This window comes from Hyaena hyaena, unplaced genomic scaffold, assembly GCF_003009895.1.
Source record: "Hyaena hyaena isolate Hyena2069 unplaced genomic scaffold, ASM300989v1 scaffold_72, whole genome shotgun sequence".
NCBI classification, from domain to species: domain Eukaryota; kingdom Metazoa; phylum Chordata; class Mammalia; order Carnivora; family Hyaenidae; genus Hyaena; species Hyaena hyaena.
Window position 1 is genome coordinate 2402861 of NW_024080703.1, and position 13731 is coordinate 2416591.

The 13731-nt window shown below is 48.5% G+C and overlaps 1 protein-coding gene across 2 annotated transcripts in view; it reads left to right on the forward strand.

The window, feature by feature from the left end:
- The first annotated feature begins 616 nt into the window (after positions 1 to 616).
- Positions 617 to 13731, forward strand: part of PIP4K2A (phosphatidylinositol-5-phosphate 4-kinase type 2 alpha) — a 184211-nt gene continuing 171096 nt past the window's right edge. The window contains exon 1 of one of the 2 annotated variants that reach the window (XM_039233048.1): positions 617 to 950. In XM_039233048.1, the coding sequence (XP_039088979.1) occupies positions 807 to 950 (144 nt within the window). In that variant the 5' untranslated portion in view covers positions 617 to 806. The remainder of the gene's footprint in view (positions 951 to 13731) is intronic. The other variant, XM_039233047.1, reaches the window with a different exon arrangement.

Here is a 13731-nt window from a genome sequence, read left to right on the forward strand (position 1 = left end):
GGTTAGTGGTGGTAGGAAAGACAGCCGGGGGGGGGGGTAGGCGGGGGTCTCCCTTCTGCATGACCCAGAGAGCGGAGGAAATCTCAAGACCAGGGTGCGAAAGGCCGGAGGGTTAATAACCCCAGTGCCGCGCTGGGAGGCGGCCCCCGAGGTACCCAGGTCCCTTCCTGGGTGCTGGGGACGCCCCGGTCTCCACGCAGCATTTCAGCTCCCGCCGGCTCTCCCGAGTCCTGGGACCGCTGCGTGGCGGTTCCCGGAGCCTCCGGGGCTCCTCTCCTCCGATGCCCCCCCCCCCGTCCTGCCCCCCACCTTTCTCCCCGGGGAGCAGGAGGGGTTGCCCTGCGCGATTCCTCACGCCGCCCGCCCACCGCGCAGGCCCCTCGGCGGCTCGGGGGCGCCCGGCGCGAGTCCGCCCGCACCCCGCGGGCCGTCGGGGCCACCGCGGAGCCCGAGCCCGAGCCCGAGCGCCGCGCCGGAGCTTAACGGTCCCGCGGCCGCGCCCCGCCCGGCGGCGCCGCCACCGCGCCCCGCCCGCCCTGCGTCATGACGCCGACGCCCAACGCGGAAGCCGCTCGCGGCGCGCCTGGTCCAGCCGCGGGCTGAGCGCGGAGCCGCGGCGGGCGCGGGATCCGGGCCGGGGCGCGAGCCGGGCGCAGCCTCCCTGCTCTGCCGGGCCGAGCGCGCGGAGCGGGCGGAGCGGGCACGGCGCGCCGGGGGGATGCGGCTGCCTCCCGCGGCCGGCGTGTAGAGAGGGCGGGTCCCCGGCCTCGGGAGCGCGGCGGTGGAGGGGGACAGAGGCGGCGGCCATGGCGACCCCCGGCAACCTGGGGTCCTCCGTCTTGGCGAGCAAGACCAAGACCAAGAAGAAGCACTTCGTAGCGCAGAAAGTGAAGCTCTTTCGGGCCAGCGACCCGCTGCTCAGCGTCCTGATGTGGGGGGTAAACCACTCGGTAAGGGCTCGGGCTGCGGCGCGCAGTCCCTTTCCTCCTCCTCTTCCTCCTCGCTCCCCTCCTCCTTCTGCTGCAGCTGCTGCGGGGCGGGGAGCCCGAGCGGGGACCCGGCCCTCCGGCTGCTCGCTCCCCGGGCCGGTCCGCCCGCCGCGGCGCCTCGGTGCCCCCGTCCCCGCGGCGCGCGCCCGCCCCTCCGGGTTCCCCGGGCGCCACTTGGACCCCGTTCGGACCTGGAGCCGGTTGCAGGACCAGGGCGTCCCGTCTGCGGTCGAGCCCCGCGGCGGGTTCCCCGCGTCGTCCCCCGGCCGCCCCTTCGTGCGTCGGCCGGCGGGTCCCCGCAGCCGGGCAATTGGGAAGTTTGTGCAGGGCACGGCTCCTCCTGGGCTGTCAGCCCGGGGCGGGGGGCGGGGGGGTCTGAGTCTGGGTGATCGCTCCTTTGTGGCGGGGGGGCGGGGGGGCGTGCGCAGGGGGCGGTCGCGTCTTCCGCCGGCTGCAGGTGTACCTGTGCGAGGCTGGGAGCGTCGGGAGCCTCCCCGCGGGGGACGCGGGGGTGGGAACACCGGAGGTCGGGAGATGTGCGCAGCGGCGTTAGCGCTTAGGTCCCTTTTCCTTTAAAGGCGATATTATTCGACGCACGGAATCTTTTTTGGCGAAGAAGCAGCTCGTGTAAATATGGCACTGGCGTTGAGCATCTTCCTCTGCTCCTCTCCCGCGTCGCCCTGCCGCTGTGCGGGCAGAAGAGCTGCTTGGCAGGGAGTCTTCCCCTCCGCACCTCCTCCCCCACCTTGGGGAGCCAGGCCGAAGTCGCCGACTGCGGAAGGGCGGCCTGGGGATGACAGCTGGGGGGGGGGGGTCGCGGCTGGCGCGGAGGGAAAGCCGTCTGGAGTTGGCCGCACCGGTGTTGGGGGTTTGCTTACAAGGCACCAAGGAGAACGCTCCGAAGGGTTAGCTTAACACACAGCCCGAGGTGGTGGAAGCGCGCCGCTGCGGGCTATGCGGACTGCGGTTTGAGGGTCTGAAATAGCCTCCTGCTGATGTTACTGCGAGAAACTCCGGCAGTTTTAATCTCCTTAGGATCTGGAAACCTGATAGGAGCTGTCGGCGGAGCCATGAAAGTTTAAATGAGCTTGTGAATTCTGACCGTGACCTTACCCACTGCAGTCAGTTAGCATGTGAGGAGCAGTGTAAGCTTGCTCTCCGGACTTTTGATTTCTGTGGATGTCTGTGTGCCCTTTTCAGCATAATAGAAACGGCAGAAAACCGTACTTTTTTTTTTTTTTTTTAAAGAACACTCACAGTGTAATGAAGTTGTTTACAACAGCTTAGAAGCCGTTTGTATTTTTCTTGCCCAGGGTGAGCTGGGGAAAACGTGAAACGGTGGCGGGATATATTGTGTTTGCATGAAGTGATTGTGTCTAAGAAAGTTGAGAATTGAGTACCTGATCCATTGCAGTTCATTTTCACTTCCTGATAAGTTCTTTAGCTATTATTAGGAATTCGAGCTTTTCCGACAGCATATGTTAATGCACCAAAACTCTCCTCTAAGTTTTATTGTAGTAAATAAAATGGAATTTTTCCTGTACGGTAAGTCTGCAATATAGAGTTATGTCTAATCTGTTAAGCTTTTTTATTAATTTTTGTTGCTTTTTTTTTTTTTTTAAAGTGACTATTGTTAGTTCTGTATTTATTGGTGCTTGTATGTCCGTCGGAGTTCTGGTGTTTGGGTCAGAGAGTGTTTGTGTCTGAGGGTTTAAACGTAGTAAAGGGCTTCCAGCACTTGCTGCTCAAAGAGTGTGCTTTCCGGGATTTAGTCCGAATTCCATTTTGCTTCACAAAATCTCCTAGTTGTGCATGTTTTATTGTAACCACTTATGTTGCTACCTTATATTTATGAATTGCTACATCTGGTTTAGAGTTTCTTGCTAAGTGGAAATTCCTAAGGTATCCAAGGCTTATAAAAATGATACATTGTTGTCGATGGTACACTTCCTGTTACTTTCTTTTGCTCTCAAGTAAAGGTAGCAACTGTTAGTCGTCCGGAGGAGTTGTTTTATAGTATGTAGTGTAACCATGTTATTCATTCAGTAACTTTGTATTGGCCACATAGACAGTACCAGACACTGCAAAAGATGGCTAAAAGTGCCACTCAGTTTTTTTGTCCAAATATCTTTATTTTGAGGGCTTAGTTGACATAAAAATGGTCTGTTTCGTGGCCTTCTTTTTCAAAATGTCTATTTTCTTTTTTTTAAATGTTTTTTTATTTATTTCTGAGAGAGACAGGCCACGTGAGCAGGGGAGGGGCAGAGAGAGAGGGAGACACAGAATCCGAAACAGGCTCCAGACTCTGAGCTAGGGGTCAGCACAGAGCCCGACAAGGGGCTCAAACCCACGAAAAGTAAGATCATGATGTGAGCCAAAGTCGGACCCTTAACCGACTGAGCCACCCAGGAGCCCCTCAAAATGTCTATTTTCTTTATTATTTCTGAAAAAAAAGTGTGTGTATATATATGTATATATACACATACATACACAGCTGTGAAATCTAAGTACCAAGATGCCATGTATTTCTGGTTGATTTCACTTTAGGTGACAAAATCTAATACTAGATCAATGTTTTTATATGAACTTGACCAAATATGACCCAAGTCTACAGTATAAAGTGAGAATAAACTACATCAGCATTATTAAGAAGGAGCAAACATAGTGTTGTATATGAATAGGGACATTTGAGATAGCGGAACAGAGAAGGAGCAGGTAATTGAAATTAGAGTCTCCTACGTTTCTTTTTAAATTTATTTTTTGAAGATTTTATTTTTACGTAATCTCTACACCCAACATGGAACTTGAACTCCCAATCCCTGAGATCAAGAGTCATGTACTCTATCAGCCAGCCACCTCTAACACTGTTCTACATTTATAATGTGGCCAGAATTAGTGGGAAAGGATTTGTCATGCATCTAGCAGTTTCATGCTTTTATAATTCACTGGAATTTATTTTAAGGATATTTAGAAATAACTAACATTTGGAGTACTATAAAGAAAATTCATACTTATTTTTATCACGTAGACATCTTATAAGGGGATTGGGAACCTTCTACAGACTACGGTAAAATGTTCATTGTACATGTGTTCTAATTCTCCTGACCTTGGGCATGATAACTAACTAGTCTTTGCATCGATGTTTGCATCTATGAAGTAAGGTGATTGGACTGGACGATTTCCAAGTATCTTTCTAACTTCAAGATTCAAGTGTTTTTACATCCTCCTTGATTCGGAGCATTATATTAGGATCCAGTGACTAGCAATAGTTAATAGTGTAGAACTAAAGTTGCCGTACTGATGTAACCTTGAAAATGCAGCAGCATTCAGGGAATTTTCAAGGCCATCACCAGAGGGAAGGTATCTGTGGTGATTGTAAGACAGGTGTGAACTGAGAGTTTGTTGGATTGATTGGAGTTGGACTGCATTGCGGTCTATGAAGTCCAAGTCTATTTGATTGAAATGTAAAAACTTGCAATGAAGGTGGAAATTTCCAAGTCAATTGTGGTGGTAATTCTCAATGACAAGAATAAGCCTGACTTTGTGTGGTGAATTCGGTATGTTAGTGCTTTCTAACTTAAAATACCCATCAGTGAATGGATCACTGCCAATTTTTATTTTAAGTATTTTAAGCAGGGAATATAATTGAATACATAAAGGAAAAGACGACTCCAGAAGGCAATTTTGTCTTGTTACATTTGGAATTAAACTAAAAATGATCAGGCAGTTAGCTTCTTAAAATTATATTTTAATAGTGCGTGGAACATGTAGAATGATATGAGCCAAGACTTGTTTTAAAGTGAGATATTCTAAAAGATTTTTATGTAGAGTGCAGTGTGAGCCTTTTGGAAATGAGAATTTAAAAACCTAATTAAATATTGAAAGGAATTCGTTTGTATAGAAAAAAGCCTTAAAAGACATAGAACTTGTTTAAAACAAATACTGTATTTAGAAGGAGTCCGTATTAATGCTAAAGTCAGAAATGTGAATGAGCGTAGCCAGAAACTTTAAATATTAGGCGGGTTTTAGAGGTTTTTCACAGCGCAAGAACGGATTAGCAGCCAAACCAGGAGAACGGAATAGGAGCGAGCGCAGCAGTAACTGGGACCAGGTGCTTGGGTACACTTGGGACTTTTCTGTGCGCTTTGGCTTTATTCTTGCTCATAGCTGACTGGTTTCCTCCACACAACAGGGAACTGATGGTTCCTGAATTTGGCATTTTGTAATTCCTGCCCCCCAAAAGGGCCTTTATGTTTCTGATTCAGTTAGAAGAATCCCACCGATGGGTTCTGACCCATCTCGCACCCCACCCCTGGGCTAAGCAGTTAGGAAAAGATGGAAGCCCTTGTCTGTTGGAACAGTTACCAGAATAATGGAGAGGGCCTTGGGGCACCTGGGTGGCTCAGTCGGTGAAGCATCCAACTTCCGGCTCAGATCATGTTCTCAAGGTTCCTGAGTTCGAGTTCCGAGTTGCGCTCTGTGCTGACAGCTCTGAGCCTGGAGCCTGTTTCACAGTCTGTCTGTCTCTCATTCTCTCTGTCTGCCCCTACCCTGCTCATGCTCTGTCTCTTTCTCTTTCAAAAAAAAAAAAAAAAAAAAAAACCGAACCAAAAAGCCAGGAATAGCGAGGGCCTGGCTAGCAGGCAGTATCAGGCGGTTATGTGTCCCGGTTGGAGAGCCCGGTGTTTATCTTGGTGTCCGGGTGCCATGTGCTGCCTGTTTGAGCCAATACGTAGTTTTCTGGGTTGAGCAACCATAGCTTTTGTTACATTGTCAGCAAGGCCTGGGACTTGCAATAGGTAAAACGCTGTTTTGGAGAAATAGTGGTGGCTTAGGGGTTTGTGGGTTTATATTTGGGCATTGAAAAAAATGAAAGAAGGAGACTACGTTTTGAAAATGAAATGAGTGACTGTGAACTATTGACTGAATAGGATATAATGAGGCGGTTAAATTAAAGTAGTAACTAGCTAGACGTTAGCTGAAACTTACTGAATGGGGGGCACCTGGGTGGGTCGGTCGGTTAAGCGTCCGACTTCGGCTCAGGTCATGATCTCACGGTTTGCAGTTCGAGCCCCACGTGGGGCTCTGCGCTGGCAGCTCAGAGCCTGGAGCCTGCTTCAGATTATGGTCCTTCTCTCTCTGCTCCTTTCCTACTTTTGCCCTGTTTCTCAAAAATAAATAAATGTAAAACAAAAAATAAAAAAAAAACTTACTGAATGAAAAACATAACCATTTAAGAACTAGTCTCACATTTATTTTTTCTCTTTATAAATACATTTTTAAAATTTTTTACTTTTAATATTTATTTATTTATTTTGAGAGAGCGAGTGCACACGAGCCAGAGAGAGGCAGAGAGAGAGGGAGAGAGAGAATCCCAGGCAGGCTCTGCGCTGCCTGTGCATTGCCCATTGCCGGTCTCCATCTCACCAACCGTGAGATCGTGATCCGAGTCAGGAACTTCACCCACTGAGCCACCCAGGCACCCCATCTTTCCTTTCCTTTAGAGGAAAGAAGAATGCCAAGCAGACACAACCTTTATTATTAGGGAAATGGTTTTATGCCCCCTACAATTTGGGATTTGGGAAGAGAGTGCATTTCCTTCTCCATTTACCAAATAACCCTCTTTTGAATTGGAGGGTTCCAATGATGCCCATCACAAGACAATGATTCCTCTTACTAAGCCAGGCCCGCCTGCCCTGCCTTTTGAAAGATTTTCAGCAGGAATTGTAATAAACAAATCTGCCATAGGTTGATGAGAAAATACAGTCAGAGTAATAACTTCAGCCAGCATACCCTCTGAAACACGAATTTTGGGATTGAAGGGAATTGGTGCAGTTGGCAGAATGGTTTGTGGTCGGATAGATTAGGTTCATGTCCTGCCTCCCTCAGTTACAGACCCGTTGAACAGACGGTGTATCCACTTGAGCCTCAGTTTACTCATTCTTAAAATACAGATGATGATGATTCTCTCACAGGACCATTCTGAGGGTTAAGTAAGATAATGTATTTAAATTCTAGAACTGCAACTAACTCATAATAGGGATTTAGTAATTGATACCAAAAAAACGATCAAATTCACATGCACTCAGGCTGGTGGCATATTCATAAGCACCTGAGAGTGCGTCTCAAAATTTAATGTGTGTGTGAATCACTTGGGAACACTTTAAACCTGCAGATTTGAATTCAGCAGGTCTGGAGTCAGTCCTGAGACTCTGCATTTATCGTGCTCTTAGGTCATGAGGTCCTTGGGCTACGTGCTGAGGTAGCAAGATCCACAGAAGGAATAGCGCTAAAAATAAGGAGACCTATTCAGGATTTGTCCCCTGACTGTGTGTGATGAATCCTCGAGAGAATGATGACCCCCTGAGAGAGTCACACATGACTAAGTACATTGCACTGAATTAAAATCACATCTGGAAGGTTCAGTTTCTCCTGTCAAGCACCCCACAGCCGCACGTGGGTAGTAGCTCCCGGGCGGGCCCGGGCGCACGAGACTGTTGCTGTCGCTGCAGCACCCGGTACTGGACAGCGCTCCCTGTGCTGGGACACACCCCCTGAAAACAAAACCATATCCGGGGACGACAAAAGTCTCCTGTGATGTAACATCCTCATGTTAGTGTCCACTCGGTTTCTCTGTTCCTTTTTCTAGGAGAAGTTGCAAAGCCATGTCTGCTGCCACTGCCTCCCGCAGTTATCTGTCACGGCTGCCTCCCTCCCCCACCCTTCTCTCTCGAACCTACTGCCGCCTAGCTTTCGTCATCCCAGCTGCAGGGACCCGGCACCAGCGATGATCATGGTTTCAAATCCCAGGGTTCCCTTCTTGTGTCTTTTCTTGTTTTCCTTCTGTCTCACCCACTACCCCTCCTTGGGTACCTTCCCAGGTTCCTCCTCCCTTATCCAATCTCTAAACGTTGGAATGTCCTGGGGCTCTTTCCAGGGTCTTCTATAGCTAGGCACAGTTTATCTACATGATCTTATTTAGTCTTATGGCATTTCATGCTGATGGTTGAGAAATTTCCATCTTCAGCTCTGAGTCCCCTGGGCTCCATATTCAGTTTCTTACCAGAATACCAAGCGGGCATCTCCGATGTGACCCACACAGGGCTCTTCTCCTCCTCCCCTGCTCCCCCAGCGCTGCCATGCCCCAAGCCAGTCCTCCCCCCGCCCAGTCCATGAATGGACCACCATCTCCCCGGCCATTCGAGCCAAGAACCTTGGCGCCAACCTTGATTCTTCTCAGGTTATAAAGTCACTTACTCCAGAACACTGGGTCTCGTGTTGCATCGGGAGGAAGCCCCAGACTCTTCTCTGGCCTGTAAGGACTTCCCTGCCCGGCCCCTGCTTCTTTCTTTGCCCTCATCCCTTCCTGCTGTCTCCATGACTTGCTTGATCCAGCCACACTGGGCCTGAATTTCTGTTCCTTAATGAAGTCAAACTCAGGGCAGCCACAGACCTTCTGCATTTACTTTCCTCTTTGGAATGGCCTTCCTTCCAGTCTTTGAATGGCTGTCATTTTAGCCTCCCAGCTAACGGGCTATCTTCTTGGATGGCTTCCCCAACTTCCGGTAGTCCTCCACTCATATTACACTTGTTTTCTCTGAGACACCTCACGCCAGCCGGAAACTGAGTTGTTTACATACTTCTCTCCCCCCAACTAAGGTGTTAAATTCCATGGTGGCTGAGACTGCCTAACTTACTGCTGTATCCCAGCACCTAGAACAGTGCCTGTATGCAGTAGGTGCCCAGTAAATACTATTGAATGTCTGGATGAAGCTCAATTCGGTAAACAATAGTCCAGGATTGCTCAGCTGGTGTACTGCGAGCCTTTCGACATTAAATTTTCATCCACATGTAAAATTTATTTTTGCTGTGATCGAGCACGGTATTTACTGCATTTTGCTGAACGGGTTGGACAGTGAGAGCGGGGGAACTTGCTGCAAGTCGGGGATAAGAGGTGTGCGGTGACTGCGAGCCAGTGTCAGAGGACAAGCTTGGTCTACAGCAGCATGCAAGAACTTGGCCTTGAGCATGGAGCAGAGAAGGTGCAGCGAGTAACCACTTCTTTCTTAGAGTGTCACAGTGTTGAAGGGCCACCAAGTGAATTCTGTGAAGACTATAAATGCCTTCCTGAACAATCTGAGACGTTTATTGTATAGAAGAATGCACCGTGCTGTTATTTCTGATTCATTCCCTGTAGTTTGGGTCTTTTAATGACTTTAGGTATCCCTCTAAGAATTCTAGTATTCAGAAGCGTGCCATTAATTAAATTTAAGATTCTTAAAAAAATTTTTTTTAATGTTTTGTTTATTTCTGAGAGAGAGAGAGGGGCAGCGTGAGCAGGGGAGGGGCAGAGAGAGAGAGAGAGAGACAAAGAATCCAAAGCAGGCTCCAGGCTCTAAGCTAGCTGTCAGCACGGAGTCTGATGCGAGGCTCGAACCCATGAACCGTCAGATCATGACCTGAGCCAAAGTTGGATGCCTAACTGACTGAGCCACCCAGGTGCCCCAAATTTAAGATTCTTTAACTGACGTAAAAATAATGCTAATCCCAATATCCTGCATCTTTGTGGGTATTATTCCACAGTGTTGTATTTCTGCTGGTTCTTATTCTTGGTGCCTCCTGCCCATAGTCACTTGGTTATTTTTGGCTATGAGCTGCTCATTTTCCTTGGACAGTTACCTGGGGGGAATTCTCTGATTGTCAGGGTGAAAGTGTGTCCCTTCAGAGAGGACTGCTTGTCTTTGCCATGTGGCCGAGGGGTGGCTAGGGATGCTACAGGTCAAGGCCATTTTGAACTAACTCACTGTGTGGAATTTTTTGAGTGTCACGTGATATAAATTTGGGCTGCCCTCGCCTGGGGGGAGTGGAATGGGTTTGTTTTTGATTTGTACTTACTCTGAGGGAGCGGCCCTTTTGGATTTTAGCCTCATGAAGAAAGGGTTTAGATGCCCCTCCATAGGCTCTAGGTTCTGACTTCTGTTTATTTCAAACCATGAGACCGTCAGAGCCCTGGGGGCCGCAGTGGCTTCTGGGACCAAGTGGACCTCTTACATCTAACTCTTAGATGCCGGCAGGCCTGGGGCTGGACCTGTCAGTCCCCGAATTAAAGACAAAGGGTGTGCCTGAGGGATATTTTGGAAGTAATGTCAACTGGATTTGGCAGCAATAGTGGGGACTGGGGAGGAGGGAGTGGGGGACCACTCTGGGCTTTCTGGCTGGCTTGCCTAAATAGTTTTCTTACCATTCTCACTCTATTACATTACTGTTAACTTTTGGGCTATTAGCCAACAAGGGTTCTGTATTAGCAGTACTTATGTAACTAATATGTGGACACGATTATATTTCTTTCTTTTTTTTTTTTAATTTATTTCTGAGAGAGAGAGAGACAGTGTGAGCAGGGGAGGGTCAGAGAGAGAGGGAGACACAGAATCTGAAGCAGGCTCCAGGCTCTGAGCTAGCTGTCAGCACAGAGCCCGACGCAGGGCTTGAACCCACGAACCGTGAGATCATGAGCCGAAGTCAGATGCTTAACCGACTGAGCCACCCAGGTGCCCCAACAATTATATTTCTAATTTTGAACTTTCCACAAATGTTTCAGTTTATAGATCAATCCGGCATTTGGTGGCTAACTCAGCATTTGATGTCCCCACCCTGAACAGAATCCTGAGTTGTGGGTTTTTTTAAAAAAGAAATTTATATTTATTTATTTTTGAGAGAGAGAATGAGAATGAGTGGGAGAGAGACAGAGAGAGAGGGAGACAGAGAATCTGAAGCAGGCTCCAGGCTCTGAGCCATCAGCACAGAGCCTGATGCGGGGCTCGAACCCAGAAACCGGAGATCATGACCTGAGCTGAAGTTGGACACTCAACTGACTCAGCCACCCAGGCACCCCTGTGGTGTAATGGTCCAACTGTAACTAGTACTTCATTTTGTAAAAAGTGTCATTTTTATATCTAATGAAGTTCTTCTAATAACTTATAATTGGTTTGCGTGTTTTGGTACTTCCTCTAGAGCCTTCAAGAAAGGACCCTGAAAAAGAGTTTTTGTATAGAGAGTTACAGCCTTACAGGGCAGATTGGCATGTAATTATGTAAACAAGGTGATAAAATGGTGAATTAACAGAAGGTTTATTTGGTTGTAAATGACAGTCAAGAAAGTCTGATGAGCTAAAGGAAAAACAGATTTTTTGGGTCAAGGGCAGGACCCTCACTGAGCCTCATATAGGCTAGGACCCAAAGTGGCTCCTTCCTCACGGTCTTTCTGATCTTGGCATCACTTTCTGTGAACCTTTTCTCCAAGGATACTGTCATTTCTCATCTGCTGGATGGAAATAGACCCCATGCAGCTTCTAAACTTATTTGTCCTGGAATCCAGGTCCTTTACCATGGTAGTTAGCCACCCTGCATCCTAACTTGGGATTTCTTAAGAGTGACAGAAAGGGGGAGGGGCAGAAAGGGAGTCGTCTGCCATGGGATCCAGCCAGCTGTGGCCCCCGGAGCTGGAGCTGGGCTGCCTATGGCACTTGAATGGAGGAACAGCGACAGTCCTCAAGCTTTGTCTCCTGGGTAGCACTCCTTCTCTCAAGTTGTGTGCACAGACACTGCAGACAACGAAGGACTGATACACTGCCCTGGGAAAGGGTGTCCTTTGTAAGTTGGATCTTGGAAAGTGAATTGTCATTAACCTGGTGAAGAGACTAGAGAAAACAGGTTATCAGCAGAGTGAGTAGTATATACAAAAGGCCTGTGTCATTTTCAGGGAATTGCTGAACCTTTAAAAAAACATTTTTTTTAATGTTTCTTTATCTTTGAGAGTGAGAGACAGCGCATGAGCAGGGGAGGGGCAGAGAGAGAGGGAGACGCAGAATCCAAAGCAGGCTCTAGGCTCTGAGCTGTCAGCACAGAGCCCGACGTGGGGCTCGAACCCACGAACGTGAGATTGTGACCTGAGCCGAAATCGGACACTCAACTGATTGAGCCACCCACAGGCGTCCCAAATTGCTGAACCTTTTTTGGAGGGGTTCTGTTATTCCCATCTTCTCTTTTCATGATCTTATTCACTTTCCATTCTTTCACACATATTTCTAGCAGCATTACTTGTATTTGCATTAATTTCTTTAAGCTTGGTAATTTAGGATTAGAATTGTATCTGCAAGTTGCAAGACACCCTACCATTTCAGAGCGTCATGTTATCTGTCATTGTAAGCATGCTTCGTTTATGTTTCCCCAGCCTGCACTTTGAGGAAGGTGTGCTGTATGACAGCCCCCGGACAACCTCCGTGGCATGGCACATAACCATGACCGCGCTGCCGGCCCGAGGGAGCCCAGGTGCCGGGGGGCGGGTGTGGGCTGAAATCAGTATTGCCACGTGTGCCCCCACGGCCAGGGGCTGCATTTGCCAGAAACAGGCAACTTCTCTGTAATTTGCAGAGAGGAAGCTCATGTTCTGATGGGCACAGAGGTGCCCTGGGTGCCAGCAGCTGCCCCCCTTTGCCCCGCTTTTCTCTGCTCTCGCATCCGAAATTCTTGTTGAACTCATTAAGTGTTGGTAGCCTCGAGGAAGCTTTCAGGTGCTGCTCAGTCTGGACAAAAGAAAAGAAAAGGGGATTTGTCAAGTTCCCGTACAGACGTGACGCTGCTTTAGGAGATGGATCAGTGTGCTGTTTTTGCTGCTGCGTGTGTGTTTCTATCGTGCAGATCAGTTGCCACGTGGTTGGGAAATAGGGAACGACGGCACACGCTGTGGACCTCGGCACATGCTCAGGTCTCCTTGAGCGTGTCAGTGCAGAGTACACTGACAGACGGCCAGAGGTCACAGCCTCGGCAGGGCAGCAGAACCGTGTGCCATTCTGCGTCCCCGCATGTTTTTCCTCGGGTCTCCGGTGGCCCGGTGCTCAGTCTTAGAAGTAGTAAATCCGTGGTTCTCTCTAATCTTTCTGCACTGTGTCCTAATCTTTAGAATTTGCAAGCTCAGTCGTCTCTCAATTCTTTCCACGGGGCAGTCTTCACAATTGTATTTTTATTATTTATTTGTTTCAAAGTTTATTTATTTTTGAGAGAGAGAGGGAGAAAGAGCGCAGGGGAGGGGCAGAGAGTGTGGGCGGGGTGGGGGGGGGACAGAGGATCCGAAGCAGGCTCCAGGCTCTGAGCTGTCAGCACAGAGCCCAATGTGGGGCTCGAACCCACAAACCGAGAGATCATGACCTGAGCTGATGTTGGACGCTCCACTGACTGAGCCACCCAGGCGTCCCCCACAATTTTATTTTATTTTATTTTATTTTTTCCCACAATTTTATTTTTAAAGATAAAGTCGATTCTGTATTTAATTGGTATTAACCAGTTTTGGAGAGTGAAGTGTATATTTTTAGTGTTTTTTTTTTCTTTTTTTGTTAAGTGTTCTGGAGATAGAATTCTGTAGGTTTTGAGTGGTCTGTGTCTCTAGCATATACGCAGAACTCAAGGTTTTTCAGAATACCTACCACATTATGGCAGAAACATTTGCATTTACAGTTTTTGTGCCGTAGCTGTATTCCCCGGGCTGGAACCCCCTCTTCCCAAACAAACACGCAGTCGTCGTCATTGTTTCCTTCTTCCAGGGTAAACCAGAAAGAAATGGGATGGAAGCCTCTGTGACCTAGTTATCCATAGTCTTAACAGTTTGGAGACCCATCTAAAGCACCAGGAATCAATGTCTTTTTGTTAAAGTTTTCTTTTATTAATTTTGAGAGAGGTGTGGGGGGGCA